The 13,905-nt window shown below is 41.3% G+C and overlaps 1 protein-coding gene and 1 long non-coding RNA gene across 2 annotated transcripts in view; one reads left to right on the forward strand and one right to left on the reverse strand.

Annotated features, from left to right (window-relative positions):
• psme4b (proteasome activator subunit 4b) overlaps positions 1-11,862 on the reverse strand; it is a 35,787-nt gene extending 23,925 nt beyond the window's left edge. The window contains exons 1-15 of the mRNA XM_008313966.3: positions 10,488-11,862; positions 9,068-9,208; positions 6,971-7,087; positions 6,654-6,698; positions 6,303-6,452; positions 5,464-5,527; positions 4,945-5,019; positions 4,712-4,834; positions 4,189-4,281; positions 3,733-3,911; positions 2,843-2,929; positions 1,472-1,658; positions 1,006-1,095; positions 570-634; positions 208-358 (exon numbers count right to left, since the gene is read on the reverse strand). Coding sequence (XP_008312188.1) covers positions 208-358; positions 570-634; positions 1,006-1,095; positions 1,472-1,658; positions 2,843-2,929; positions 3,733-3,911; positions 4,189-4,281; positions 4,712-4,834; positions 4,945-5,019; positions 5,464-5,527; positions 6,303-6,452; positions 6,654-6,698; positions 6,971-7,087; positions 9,068-9,208; positions 10,488-10,681 — 1,761 coding nt within the window. The 5' untranslated portion in view covers positions 10,682-11,862. The remainder of the gene's footprint in view (positions 1-207; positions 359-569; positions 635-1,005; positions 1,096-1,471; positions 1,659-2,842; positions 2,930-3,732; positions 3,912-4,188; positions 4,282-4,711; positions 4,835-4,944; positions 5,020-5,463; positions 5,528-6,302; positions 6,453-6,653; positions 6,699-6,970; positions 7,088-9,067; positions 9,209-10,487) is intronic.
• The window catches only part of LOC103381547 (uncharacterized), a 128,425-nt gene extending 114,556 nt beyond the window's left edge, over positions 1-13,869 (forward strand). Inside the window, exons 9-16 of the long non-coding RNA XR_521810.3 lie at positions 578-683; positions 3,706-3,917; positions 4,697-4,826; positions 6,277-6,460; positions 8,644-8,698; positions 8,803-8,932; positions 12,084-12,198; positions 12,946-13,869. This is a non-coding gene — a long non-coding RNA (uncharacterized LOC103381547). The remainder of the gene's footprint in view (positions 1-577; positions 684-3,705; positions 3,918-4,696; positions 4,827-6,276; positions 6,461-8,643; positions 8,699-8,802; positions 8,933-12,083; positions 12,199-12,945) is intronic.
• The last annotated feature ends 36 nt before the right edge of the window (positions 13,870-13,905 follow it).

Below are 13,905 nucleotides of genomic sequence, written 5' to 3' on the forward strand. Positions count from 1 at the left end.
TGTATATGTATGTTATTTATTTTCTCTTAAGCTATTTTCTTTTATAACATTGATACAAAAGATACAAAATGATACAAAAACCTATTTGTTACTAACTCTACTTACAGCTTGTGAAGTTACTTTGTCAGGAAATGTTCACTGTTAATCTATACCTTGTTTAAATCTAAATAAAAACTTGTAATAAAAAATGGAAACTTTGAACAATACCTTATAAATGTCTTTAGATGACTGTGTGAGGATGGTGCTAACAGTGGCTGAAAGGCCCAGCTCCACCAGACTCTCCAGATGAGTCTGGGTATCTGTCTCTGTCTCATCCCTGGTCTGCTCAAGAGTGCTGCTGTCTATCAGGGCAAAACACCTGCAGTGGGCAACACACGTACACATAGTTTAATATAGTGTACACCCACAGCTGGTGGACATAAAACTACACTAAAAAATAAAAATAATAAAAGGTCAGTTTTATATACAGTCAGCACAGCTGGTGATGCAGACCAGTGCATCTCAAACAGAGGGACACGCTCTTCAGCATCAACTGTGAAGTTTTACACTGTGACTGAAATTGTCTTTACCTGTCCAGGAATTGGAGAATGAAGTCTTCAAACTCTGCAGAAGCGAAACACAAGTCTTTTTCAATCTGAGGGGGAAAAAACAGCAAAGAGGGAGAGGACTTGAGGAGGAGTGCGGTAAGGCAATTTCAATTTTAGTATTTTCTTTATTAGTTGTACAGTGGAGAATTTGCACTGGTCTGTATTTTTCCTTTGTTCAATGAGTAAAGCCGTTTTGTAGGAATTATCTGTTTATGAAATTCAGTGGAGTTCATGAAAACTGAGTGGAGGGGCTAAACAATAACCCAATCTACAAAATGGGGGCACTGAAAAAAAATTGGAAACCAATGCAATACCTCATGGGAATAATACTGTACAACTCCGAGGCTTATCTTTATGGATAAACTGACATGCTTTGAAATTTTTTACCATCCTATTTGTTAAAATATTTAAACTTTACCTCGGTGAGACCACAGTGTTGAGAGGCAGCAGAAGAACAATCTACTAAAGGCACCAGAGTGGTAAAGGTGGCGATGAACTGGAACGTTATCTGGACACAGGGACAAAAAGGGAGTTTAACATTCCTGGGGCTGATAAGGAGCCAAAGTTAAATGAGCCACCAGATGTCTGTGGAATCATGTATCAGAGCTTTTATACATTAACTCTCTCTAATGTCTGAATTGATGTAGTCTGTAGACAATTGGCAGGCCAAATGGGGAAAACTGATCTGTTTCACAATCTGAGCAGAGACTAAAGACAGCGTCACGTTAATTATGAGTGCTTCAAACTGAGATATTCTTTCCACATTCGAAAATAATTAATAACGTAAAGCAGAGCATGCTGGGAGGGAATTCAATCAGGAAGAGTTACAGCTTCTGCTCACTGCTCTCGGTTATTCATTACTAATCAACACACGTGTTACCCACCATGCACTTGCTGAAGTCATTGGGGTCCACCCCTGGCAGGCAGCCCATGAGCAGCGGCAGCACGTGCGTCCGGCCCTCTGGGTAATGGTTGTTAGGGGAAACCAGGCTGCGGGCCATGCCGATCATGCAGCTGAGGGTGGCGGTGAGGGTGTGTGGCTCCGTCAGGGTCTCCATGGCTGCGTAGGTCCTGATTTATAGAAAAGACAAGGGTGTTGGGAACAGAGCCGGGGGAGAGGGAGTGGATGTGTGTGTGTGTGTGTGTGTGTGTGTGAGGAGGGTGTCAAAGAGACAGAGTAAAGTAACTGCATTAAGTGAGTAGCACAGGTGCATATCACTGCTCTGAAAGCATTTGCAGGGTAATTTGGCATTTCAGCAGCTGATTCCTCCTGCTTATCAACACTCGCAGCAGCTGTTTGACTCACATTCAAGGAGAGAATTTAGTTTTTTTTTAAGGTAGCGATATTTCACTTTACTGGTCCCACAATGAACTGTTAACTAACTTTTTGCTTTTTTCAGTCTGCAGGAATGATGAGGTATAACAGAGAAGCTCTGTATTTAATACATGTGCATTGGGATGGGACAGAATTTGTTGATTAAAGTGCAACAAAGAAACACTCAGCTCTGCTGAATCACATCTCACTTCAAATACCCAACACCCCTGTGTCTTTTGTTGTTTCTCTTAATTATATGTTATCTTTTATTTCCACGGTCAATTGCTCTTTCTTTTCACAGCTCACAGATCATTTGTCTTCATCTGATCCCAATTACTAGCCTTTGTTTTTTTACGTAACACTGTTTTATTTTCCTACAATTCATCCCCACGTCCTCTTCGACCTCTTTCATTACCATTTCATCTGTTGTCCAATATGTCCACCGTCCCTGCTCAGTAAATGTAGTGAATATGTCTCATATTTTCCAGTTAAACTCACTTTCTCTCTAACGTACTCTTTTCTAACCAAGTACTCCACCTCCGACTCAGCCCCCTGCTGTGAAGGCAGTGTAACTGTCTCCATGATAGGAATCATAACAGCTCTGATCAGCAGCTACATCTCCAGCTGCGCTCAAAACATTTTTATAAACATCAAGTAATCATTTTTACACATCACAGCCCAATAACCTCGAGCCATTTAAACTATAGTCACTCCAGAGAACTTGACTGTGTGGCTATATACACACTATACTCCAAAGGTGCCTTTTACATTAAAAGTCACAGAGGCTAAATAACCCAAAGGTAGAATTTGATGTTATTTATGTTATATTTGTATACATTTGTTTATGTTATATTTATGTTATATTTGTATACATTTGTGTATATACTGTATGAGTGTGCATATGTATATATACAGACTGAGCTAGAAAATAGATACTTACTTCTCTAGAACATGGGGTATTGCAATTTCTGGTGTAAGGAGAGCCAGGTTCTGTAGCGCGTAGGCTGCATCTGTACTGCCATTTTTACTGTAGATCAAAAGGGGAGGGAACACATGTGTGCACACACAGAAAAAAAAAGTATGAGCGTAAACTCCAAAGTAGGTGTATTTCTGCCCCTAACATGACTGATTTAGATGAAAATCCAAGCCAGTTGTTTGGTAAAGCAGCACCAACGCAGAACTAAAATAACTTAATGACACTGCTGAAGATGCTGGTAAGTTACTTTCGTCTTGCCTCACTGTTGTGAGCTGTGATTTAAAATGGGCAAAAAACAGTGCTGCTGAGATGAAACTGTAAAAATCCTGGGGTGAAATACCAACTTTGCAAAATAAATACATTTGAGCACAAGTTTTGTTGAAGAGGGAAAGAACAGAGTTGTGGAGGAAATGTGGTGTTTAAACCAGGGTTGCTGCAGCTCACACCTACTCCCACTGTGACACCTATATTTTCTATTTCTGCCTGAGTACAAATAGTTTCTCTCAGTCTCCCACTAAGCACAAGTTTGTCTTTGTTTTTAAATGCCTTCTTAAAACCTATTTTCAACAACACGTGTTAACTCTCCAGCTAATTTAGCACCAATTGTGTCGTGTTTATCCAAAATCTTCTTTTACTTTAATCTGCCTTTTTAATCTGTTACTGTTACTTTTTTCATCCTGGTGTCCTGGTCCATTGTTTGTTCTACTACTGTCCTTTTACTCCTACAATGGATCTGTTACTTTTTTCATTAGAGTCCTGGTCCATTGTTTGTTCTACTACTGTTTTAAAACAGATAAATTATGTTGTGTGTGTGTGTTTGTGCACAGAACTGTATGTATAGTACAATCTTCTACCTGAACATGGCCAGAAGGGCGGCTCCAATGAGACTTTGTGTGAACTCCTGAAGGTCTGCATCAGTAAGTCTCTGACCCTCGGGAACCACAGTGATCCAGCTGGGGTCAGTGTAACGCTCCCGGTGCACACGGCGCACAACGCTGGCTGGGAGACGCTGAAGCAGCCGCATTAGTCGAGACTGCAGGTGCACACACACACGTATTCATTCAACTTTAGCCTTATCACCAGCAGACACATTCACAGAGTGGGTGATATCTTTTGACATCATTCTCTTCTCCTGTGCTGGTGCATGTCATTATTAAAATGTTAAAGAGGAGAAAACCAGCCAAGTCCTGAAGGACAGGTTATAAATCAGAGGAGTGTGACAACAAGCAGCTGAAAACACATTTATTACTTGCTCACAGTGTGTGTTTGTGTGTGTGTGTTTGTGTGTGTAATGAAATATAAAGACTTACCTGCCAGCGCCCGTGATTGGAGGGATGGTAGAAGGAGGCGATGCTGTTGAAAAGGCAGGTCAGCTGTTTCTGTGCAGGGTTTCCTGGTCCACCCTGCAAGGAAAAATATTTTTATCATCTTCCTCAGTTTGTAAACAACATCAACAATATTTTTAGCAGATGCGGGTTTTTTTAGGCAGACAATGATAAAGTGCTGTATATGGAAGAGAAATGGAGCAGGAGGTTTAGAGCTCATACATAATGTAACCAATGTAGTAAAAAATAATGTAACACAAAAGACGAATTTCATACTAAAAAAATGCAACTCGTGCAAATGCTGTCTGTTGTATTTGAACAAGACTCTGCTCTTTAATTAAGGCTTAGTGACCTACATTGCTCAAAAAGGATTTTAATATAGCTTCCTGGCGGTCATGCTATTTAACTGTCAATCCTATTCACTTCTTAAGTAATCTAAAAAATAAGAAATCGTATAATAATATAAATAATAATATTTCTTTTTAATTTTCAGATCTGCTCTACATACCAGAAGTGCTGTGATCCACAACACCAAGTGTCCAATGTCGTAGGAGTTGGTCAGATACCGCGGTGCCAACATTTGATTGACCCCGACTGGCAGGTTCAGACTTCGTAAAATCCTGGTGAATATCTATGCACAAACACAGAGTAGCTCTCAAACACACATGGCCTAAGAACTGCCTCTCAAAAATACCAGCCCACTGATGGTCGTATGTCTGCCTGTTGATGCTCCTAACTCACCATGGGAATATAAGGAGTCCAGTCCACGTAGCCGATGTTATCGTTGGCAAGTCGCGCAAACAGGTTCACTAGGTGCTAAAAAAGAATTCAAATTCATTCAAGTCACTGAACAGTTCAAAGAATCTTGCCAGAATTCAATGCTGCCTTTCCAAAAAGTAAATAAAAAATAAAAAGATGTTTGCATAGCAGGCTGCTTGGGGCCTGGAGTCAAGTTGAACAAACGCTACATGTCAACAATTAAATCATCATCGTATAAAAATGTAAATGTATCTTTGTATCCACCACTGATTAATCATTGACAGAAAATAAAAAATAATACACGACTGGGCTAAAGGTTCAAAGTTTTTTCATTAATTCTTCTCATGGCTTGCAGATAAGGAAAATAGTGAGGAAATAATGGGAAGAATCTTCATCAACTTCTACTTTGCTAAAACTCAATTTTAAGAAGACTTGGAAGGTAGTGTCTCTAACTGGTAACAGCTCAAAATGCTGTGTGTGTGTTAATATTGCATGTCTCACCCCTTCCCAGCTCGGCTGATTCTGCACTGCCATCCAAAGGTTGATTAATTCATCAAACCACAACCTAAAAACACACACAGGATTTCTTTTACTTACACTTATACTTATATTCACACACACACACACACACACACACACACCTGGGGCTTTATTCGTTTCATATATCTCTGATTTCCCAAAATATTAACCACCCCTCCTTCTTTGTCTTCCTCACACACCCAGAGTAAGAGGGAGAGAAAGGGGGAAAACTGAAGTGGAAAAATGAAGTGTTAAAGATGATGTATTGTGGAAACTGCAGAAACCGCTGATGAAACCAGGAGTAAATCCAGACAAATAACTTTCAAAGAGTGAATATACTAAAGGATGCAGTGCGTACAGTGAAAAGACTTGGCAGCCACAACTGTAAAAGGTGGAGGGAGGTGGAGGGACGAGGAGAAAGGGCAAATAAAGAAAAATATAAGTAAACAAAAACATAAGACACTACTGCCACAGGAAGTGCATTAATATTTAAAATGTGAACGCCACAGGTCCTATGACACGATACACCGTGAGACGACGTGATATAATTTTTTAAAATGACTTCAAAATAAAGACAGTTTTGTTTGCATTACTTAAATGTGATGACTTAAATGTCCCAAGATCTTCTTTTTTATATTGCCATCTATTGTACATACATTATTTGTGTTTACTAACAATAATAGTAATTTACCACTATGGTGGTGTTGAATAGTAGTAGCACATGTAGTGGTGACTATGGTGCTGTATTGATTTTCACGACCTGACTTCTTCTTCTATTCACTTTCTGAAATGCAGCACTCATTGTCCAAACCTACACTCACTTGAAGCCCTGGCTGTGTTCCTCTGGAGGCATAATGGTGGGCAGGAACAGTTCCATGTTACTGATGGCCTTCTGCATGACCACATCGAACACACACAGAAGGGGGCGCCACTCATCCAGCATCTCCTTGGTGGATGACTCTGGGAAATACCTGCAAAGGTGACACCAAACACACACACACACCAACCACACACACATTCAGTACAAAGACTTATCAAAAGCACAGGCAGTAGTACAAACAGGTGCAGGCAGACACACACGTACACGAGTACACAGCACGGTGTGATCAAAGTAAAAAAAAAAAGAAAAGATCAGGAGTACAAATGACACGATCACAGGGAATTAGACTCACAGTCTGGTGCTTTTGATCAAGGCCTTTAGAATATGATCCACAGAGCTGTAAACAAGCACAGAGACGAGGTGTGTGGATTGTACAGCCGCGGTCTAATTGGGTTCAACAAGTTACAGTCAATAAATACTGGCAACACTTCACAGCTGCTCAATCCAAATGATCTATAATAACAGGTATAAGGATCAGACACGCCATTCATTCATTCATTCATTCATTCATTCATTCATTCATTCATTCATTCATCCATCCATCCACTATCTGTCACTTCATTAGGGTCATTACAGGGCTACAGTTGTCAGAATGTTTGAACTACTGACCTGGGGAAACAGATGAGTCCAAGGTGCTCAGTTTTGGAGTAAATCACCCTGTCATAGAGGTCATAGAGTGGACGCCAGGGCAGCTGGAGGTCATCTCTGGACAGAAGTTCCTTCTTCCTGTTTATAACATAGTTTTGCGTTCATTTTGACCACATGTAGAGACCACCAGTCACACTAACATGTCTGTGTAGGTTCTCAGTCAGCCAGGCCAAATAGTTACATCGAGTTTTACAACTTTTTTTTTGAAGACATCATCCAAAAAAATGAGAGGTGAAACGTCTCAGAACATGAACTCATAACTGGTGATCTTGTTGTAAGACAGGAGCACTAACCAACTCTGTGAAGCTTATAGATTTTATTTTATATTTTGGATCTTCGTTTTAAGAATTATTTTATAGTATGTGCAATAAATACCTGTATTTCAAGTCAGTGATTGCGACAAATTTAGAAACCACATGTTTCTGTTTAGAAACACAAACCCAAGTCAAACCCCAGATGTTGACATTACATCAACATTACAGTAATATTTATAACAATGAATTAACATGAGAAAGTGCAGGCCGTCTGAAAAGGTGAGTAATGTTTAGTCAGTGCTTCACAGGCTGTTGTCTACGTGACAACTGCAAACCTTCAGACAAGTGTGCAAACACCACACTGCAAGTCTTTATTTTCACTGCAGCTGAGCTGCACTGACAGCTGCAGACCATTGATGGTTAAATGAATAACAAAGGCTTTTACGAAGGGAACATTGTTTTTAAAATTCATCATTTTGGTAGGTTTTACCTAAACGAGTGATTCTTCTGAGAAACTTCACATTGCTTTCTTTGTGACCCTTCCTTTCTGTAGTCAGTGCTTCTCTTTTTTTGTGGATTTTAGCAACAGTAATCATGATTGAAAAGTGGAGAGTCCCTGCTCTGGAGAGAATGCGCAGTTTCCACACATTCCTCAGCTCTTTCTCTTTTTCTCTCATCCATCCAACAGCTATGGAACAGAGTCTCAGCAGGGAGACTTAAAAAATGAAGGAAAGACAGGCTGACAGTGAAATGAGGGGAAAGGGGGGCGGGGGGGAACCCTGTGTTGAGACCATCTGTATTAAATTGACAACAAATTCATCTCTCAGGTGTGAAACCTGGTATTTAATATCTAGTTAACACAGACATTTCTCTTCTCATTTAATGGAGACACTCAAGCGAGTGACATTTGCATAAAAGGCATTGTTTGGTGATGGACGAAGAAATGGTGGAAACAAGTGGAGACAAATGGGACGAGGTGATTGCGACTGTCTGGGAAGATGTCCCGTTGTCACAGGGGAAGGCACAGAAGTGAGCGGCAAAGATTAATGCAACAATCTCTGTTACTCATCATTGCTGTGTCTATTTCATCGATGTGCCTCATAATGACCCTACCACACACACACTCCTAATGATTTTCCATTAAGTGAATTAATAAAATATTTAAGGAAAAACATTTAAACAAAAATAATTGAATCAGTCATGATATAGATTTGTGACCCCCTAAAAGTGAAGAATAAAAGGAGAAGAATGTTGTTAATGTCTGATTGTCTTAACATACTCCATTGATCTTTTCAAAACATCCCAGATTCATATTGTCTCACTTAATTATTATTATTTATGATGTGTTTGTTGTCTCACTTATTATGTCACCTGATCTAGATCCAGATTTTCAGCCATCTACACGTTCTACAACTTGGAAGCTGACATGGACATGGTGAGTCTCTCAGTTTATCACCTTGTGTTTCCTAACCCTGTAGTCTGTTCTGAGTGGCTGTGTTCCAAACCGTGGTGTGTGTTGTCTCTGTGTCATCTCATTAGACTGAAGGATACCAAAGGACACAGGAGGCCCTCCGCAGCAGTAATCTGCATTATCACGTCAAAAGTCAAAATGTTAATTGACCAACCAACAGGCTTTACAGGCTACGTCCTGTCTCCGTCAGCCTTCAAGGTGATTCAAGACAGGTAGAACTGAGAACCACCTTTCTGAAGAGCGTGGTCTCACACAGACATGCATATGGTAGTGGTCACACTTTTTCAGACACTGTTCTGCATGTGCGTGTGTTGGTGTTTGCGTTAAACCCACTTGAGCAGGTGAATCAGCAGCTGGGCGTAGTTCTGCATCATGTGGGGCTCCAGGTTAGGCAGTGTGACCAACTCATACAGCAGCTTGACAAAGAGAATGTGGTCTTCTTTACTGAACCTCCGGCCGTACAGCTTCAGAAACCTGAGGGCGAGAGGTGAACGTCATTGAGCTCCTGCAGCATTTAGCAGTCGCTACACTGCATCAACGTTGGCCCCAAGTCTCAACCACGAGCCTCGTCTGACCTCACTGCACGGCAGAGGATGCCAAGTAAACAAAGTGAATTAAAAGTCCTGACGTTATTTAAAGTTAATGGGCGGAACATAGTGCCCTGAGGCTGTCTTTAAGGCAGACATAGTAGCTGAGAGGAAGACACCAGCCCAACAGTATCAGCACAAAGATGCTGTCGCCTCAGTGAAAGGAAATGTTCTAAAACCACTGAGGTTCTCCAAGTTGATCCTTGCTGTGTTGGAGTTGGTGGCCATCCTATGTAGTCCCTATGTGTTGTTGTTTTTAATAACAGCAGTATATTTAATGTACTGCATAGGATGATTTAATAACACTACGGCTGAAACTACTTAAATCCAACAGTCAGACGTCTACTTCCATTCACTCTCTTTTATCTCCACCACTTTCCTCCCCATCCACCCCCCCCACCCCCATTCTCCCTTTCACCCAAATTGGCTGAGACAGATGGCTGCACTTGTCTGAGTCCAGAGATTTCTTCATGTTAATAGGCCTTTTTATTCACTTGTCTTCACCGACACATAGTTTGTGCTTGCTGCTTGAACCACGGAGGTTCTCTTTTTTGTCTGTTCATTTGTAAGGTATCAGCCCGAATATCTACTGTAGAGTGAAAAGATATTTTGATCATGACAATTCTTGGTGTTATCGTACAGTAAAGCTGTCTCGCTGCAAGCTGGGACTGCAAAGGGAGCACCTGAAAAATCAATTCACAGTACTCCACTTGGTTTCAAGAGGTACTCTGTATGAATGAGTCCTCCTCAGATGATGAGATGATGGTTTTGGATTTGACTCATTATAATGACATTTTTATGCTGTGCACCTTTTATTTGAATATTGTAATACATGGTTTACTCTGGGTGTATTCCCTATATATTATTGGATGATAATATTGCCAAAGTTATTTTTTTTGTCATTTTAAATAGTTATTGGTGACTATTATTATATTATTATCACCTTGGAACTAAACACTTTAATTACATATTTCTTGGTACTCCACCATAAAGGCATTGACCTAGCACTATAATAATTTGTTCAGATGTGTGGTTTTAGGTATCAGTGCTCCAATAACGGTCAAAAAACTTCATTTAGACTAGCTTTATTATTCCCATGTGTGACTGATGTTGTGGTAGGACTTGAGGTCGGTTGTGCAGTCATGTGTCTTTGCTCCAACACTTACGAGAAGAGTTTCCTGGACCAAAAAGCGACTCCGGGCCACAGCTCTCTGAGGAGAACAGCTCTGGACAGATTGGCCTTGATCTCTGCCAGCAGCTCGGTGGCCTCCTGGTCCAAGCGGTCAGAGTAAGGCAGCAGGCCGTTGTAGACGATCTCCTTCTGAGGTTTGAACCCAGCCATGTCTCCATCCTCGGTCATATCCCAGTGAAGCACGAGTCGTGTTTTGTGCAGCGGCGGCAGACGGGAGGAGGGGAAGACGCTCTCCGCGTGTCTGAGTCTTGTGGGAAGTGCGCACCGGTGTTAGCAGACATAATCCGCTGTATCCAGAGAGACAGGAAGGAGCAGATCTGCAAGAGAAAGTATGTCACGCTAATTGAGCTGCAGGAGCCCGGGGTGCGCAGACCTGCTGAGCACTGACCTGCACTGTCGCACCGTCACACGGCTACGCCATCCAAAGTGATGTGGAGTTCATATTGTGCGTGCGCCAGTGCGCAACGGTAGATGGTAGGGGATAAGACCCCCATGCGTGGGTTCTGTTCCCTTCACTAAATAAGGGAGTGTATAGTGTTAATGGAGACGAGAGCCTCCTTTGTCAGTGCGTGCATACAGCTAATCTGCAGAATATTGGATGATGTGATTACTGGATTACACTCTCTCCTGTTTGACTGACCCACAGTGGCCGACATTGGCGTTAACATTAGTAGGATTTGACATGCAGAACACAGAAAAAGTGCGCACCATGGTGGTGAAGTGGTGGGTGCTCTTGCCTTACAGCAAAGACATCAATGGTTAGATTCCAGCTGGTGACCTAGGTCTGTGTGGATGCAGTTGGCATGTTTTCTTTGTGTGTCCCCCAAGTTCAATTCCCCCCAAACCCACCCACCCAGTACCATTAGGAAAGGCACCCAGCTCAGAAGCTGCACCAAATGACTGTAAGGATTAACACTGTGGCAAACTGTGATGATGCAAAAGGCAGAAAGTCAATTGTACACGCTCTTCTGGAGATTGTTCTTCACTGTACGCGTCAAGTCGATACGTTCAGCAAAAAAAGAAAGAAAACTGTTGTGAAGAACACGTTTTTCTGCCACAGACTGAAGTTTGCCTTTGCTTTGACTTCAATGTATCTTTCAACCATTGCACAGTTTGAAAACCACTGAAGCATCCCCAGTGCATTACTCTTACTCCAGTCTCAAAGTGTACAAAAATACTCAGCTCTTCACTGGTGTCAGTTTTTCTATGCTCTTTAGACATATCTTAATTTTTAAAGGATTTTGATATATTATCTGCACAGTGTGTATTTTTTCTAAACAACTTTCTTGTCTTTCTGAAGCCATTTGATAACTGTGTGTCTTTCGTGCTGACTGCTGGGAATTGACTTTTCCTCCTCTTCAAAACAATAGTTCAGTCCAAAAAGTTATTCTTTTTTTATTTAATTGTTGGTCAACAGACAAATCAAACAACACATTTCAAATATGTTGAGCGTAACTGAAATATAAACTTATAGTTTTAAAGGTTTAAAATAAGACTAGCTTATGTGTTCACAGCAACATGTTTTGGTTGTCTTGGTTTTTACTTAACTTTTCTTTTCTTTTTGTTACAGATGTATTCTTATATCAGGAACATCGATCTCTTCATCCATGTGGTGCAGATCCAGCAGGGTATTCTTCTCATGTTATTACCGGTTTGCCCATCAGCATTCACCACAATTGTTCCAGGTAACTTCCCTTCCACGTAAATCCTTTTACTTTAAGCCTGTGTAATTCTCTGAGCAATACATGCTTAAGGTTTCGGTGCCAACACCAGGGTATTTTCTGGGCAGTCCGACACTGAAGTTTTTGCCCTTGTTGTTATTTGGAGTCCATTTGAAAACATAAATGAACAATTGGATCATTTATTCTTTCAAATGGACTCTACATCCTCTTTTCTTCTGTTCAATAAAGTGCTCTCTGGTTGCTTTTGCACCTTTGCTTCCAGGCAGCAGTAGACCTGAACCCTTTATTCACTTTTACTTCTCTGGGGCAGCAGGTGGAGGGGCCTCTAATAAACTAGTTCCTCTCCCTAAACACAGGGAAAGACGGACAGAGTGGAACAGACTGTGCCTTCCACGAGGCGTATCAGTCCATGTGTCACGTTGGACTTTGAAAATAATCTCCCCAAATCTTTCCTTTTTTACATCCTCATTACTTTTGCACTTTCTCTGACTCCGAGCACAGATCACATCTGCCTCCAACAAACATAGTGTCTGTTCCTATTCAGTGTTGGTCATCTCCAAATGGGAAATTGGTTGGAATTGTGTTGTTTGTGTCTCTGTGTGTTGGCGGGAATGAGGGACAGAGGTATTTAGGTGTGTTTGTATGGCTACAGGCACTTTCATGTGCGTGCACACATCTGTGAGATTCATTATTTCTTGAGAAATCTGAAGATGGAAAATGTGACTCAGGCTGATGATGTCTCTGACTCAGCAGAGAGACGACCAACCGGGAGAGGAGGAGAACCAAGGAGAGGGAAGAAAGATGATGATCCCAGTGGAGGGAGATGTTTTTGTGTTCCATCAACTTGCTCTTCTGCAGCTCAGAATCTTCCATCAAAATCAAGAAAATCTGTGCCATGAACACACGCAGACTCCAACATTAGGTCTCCTGTTTTTAAGCAGTGATTAATGGCTGTGCCAGTTTTCTTGCTCCGAGAGAATATTGGAAAACTCTGCTTGGCAAATAATGTGTGGACTTGATTTTCAATATGAGTTTGTGGCTCGTGTGTGCGTGAGTGAGAAGGGACTTGTGGATAAAGATGTCAACAAATACATATACTGATGCATGCATCACACACACACACACACACATTGCGCCCTCCATTCTGCTGTGGTTCTCAGTGGGAGATCTGCAGCCCAGTTAATCGCCAGACAGACCAGTAATATACAGCCCCCACTTCTGCCTTACACACACATGCACATACATATTCATATTTAAACACATACACTCAAACCAGTCCAAACCACATAAGTTACTGAACTAACAGAGCGTCTTCATGTTCTTCACTGGGATTCCTTTCCCTCGACTTCAGCCTCCACTCTGCTTCTTTTGGATCCATTTTTGAACACATTTTTGAGAAGAAAAAAAACATGCTGGTGATCCCCCTGTCTAAATGCCAAAGTGAGAAGAAAATGAGGAAGTAAGGAAAAGAAGGCTGACTTTTCCATCACAGCCCCTGTGGAGCTGCAGCAGGGACAAAACTACCAGCTGTGATTTCTAGTCGTGAAGAAAGGCAGAGCTGCAAGGATACGCAGGTATGCAATGTTAATTCCCTCTTTATCTTCTCTTCTTATTCTTTTATCTGCACGGCAGCAGTTCCTCTTGTACTGCCTCTGTAGCAGTATGTTTGCTATTTTTCACGATAACTACACCTTTTGATTTATATCCAAG

Source organism: Cynoglossus semilaevis, chromosome 8 (assembly GCF_000523025.1).
Source record: "Cynoglossus semilaevis isolate Cse_v1.0 chromosome 8, Cse_v1.0, whole genome shotgun sequence".
NCBI lineage: Eukaryota > Metazoa > Chordata > Actinopteri > Pleuronectiformes > Cynoglossidae > Cynoglossus > Cynoglossus semilaevis.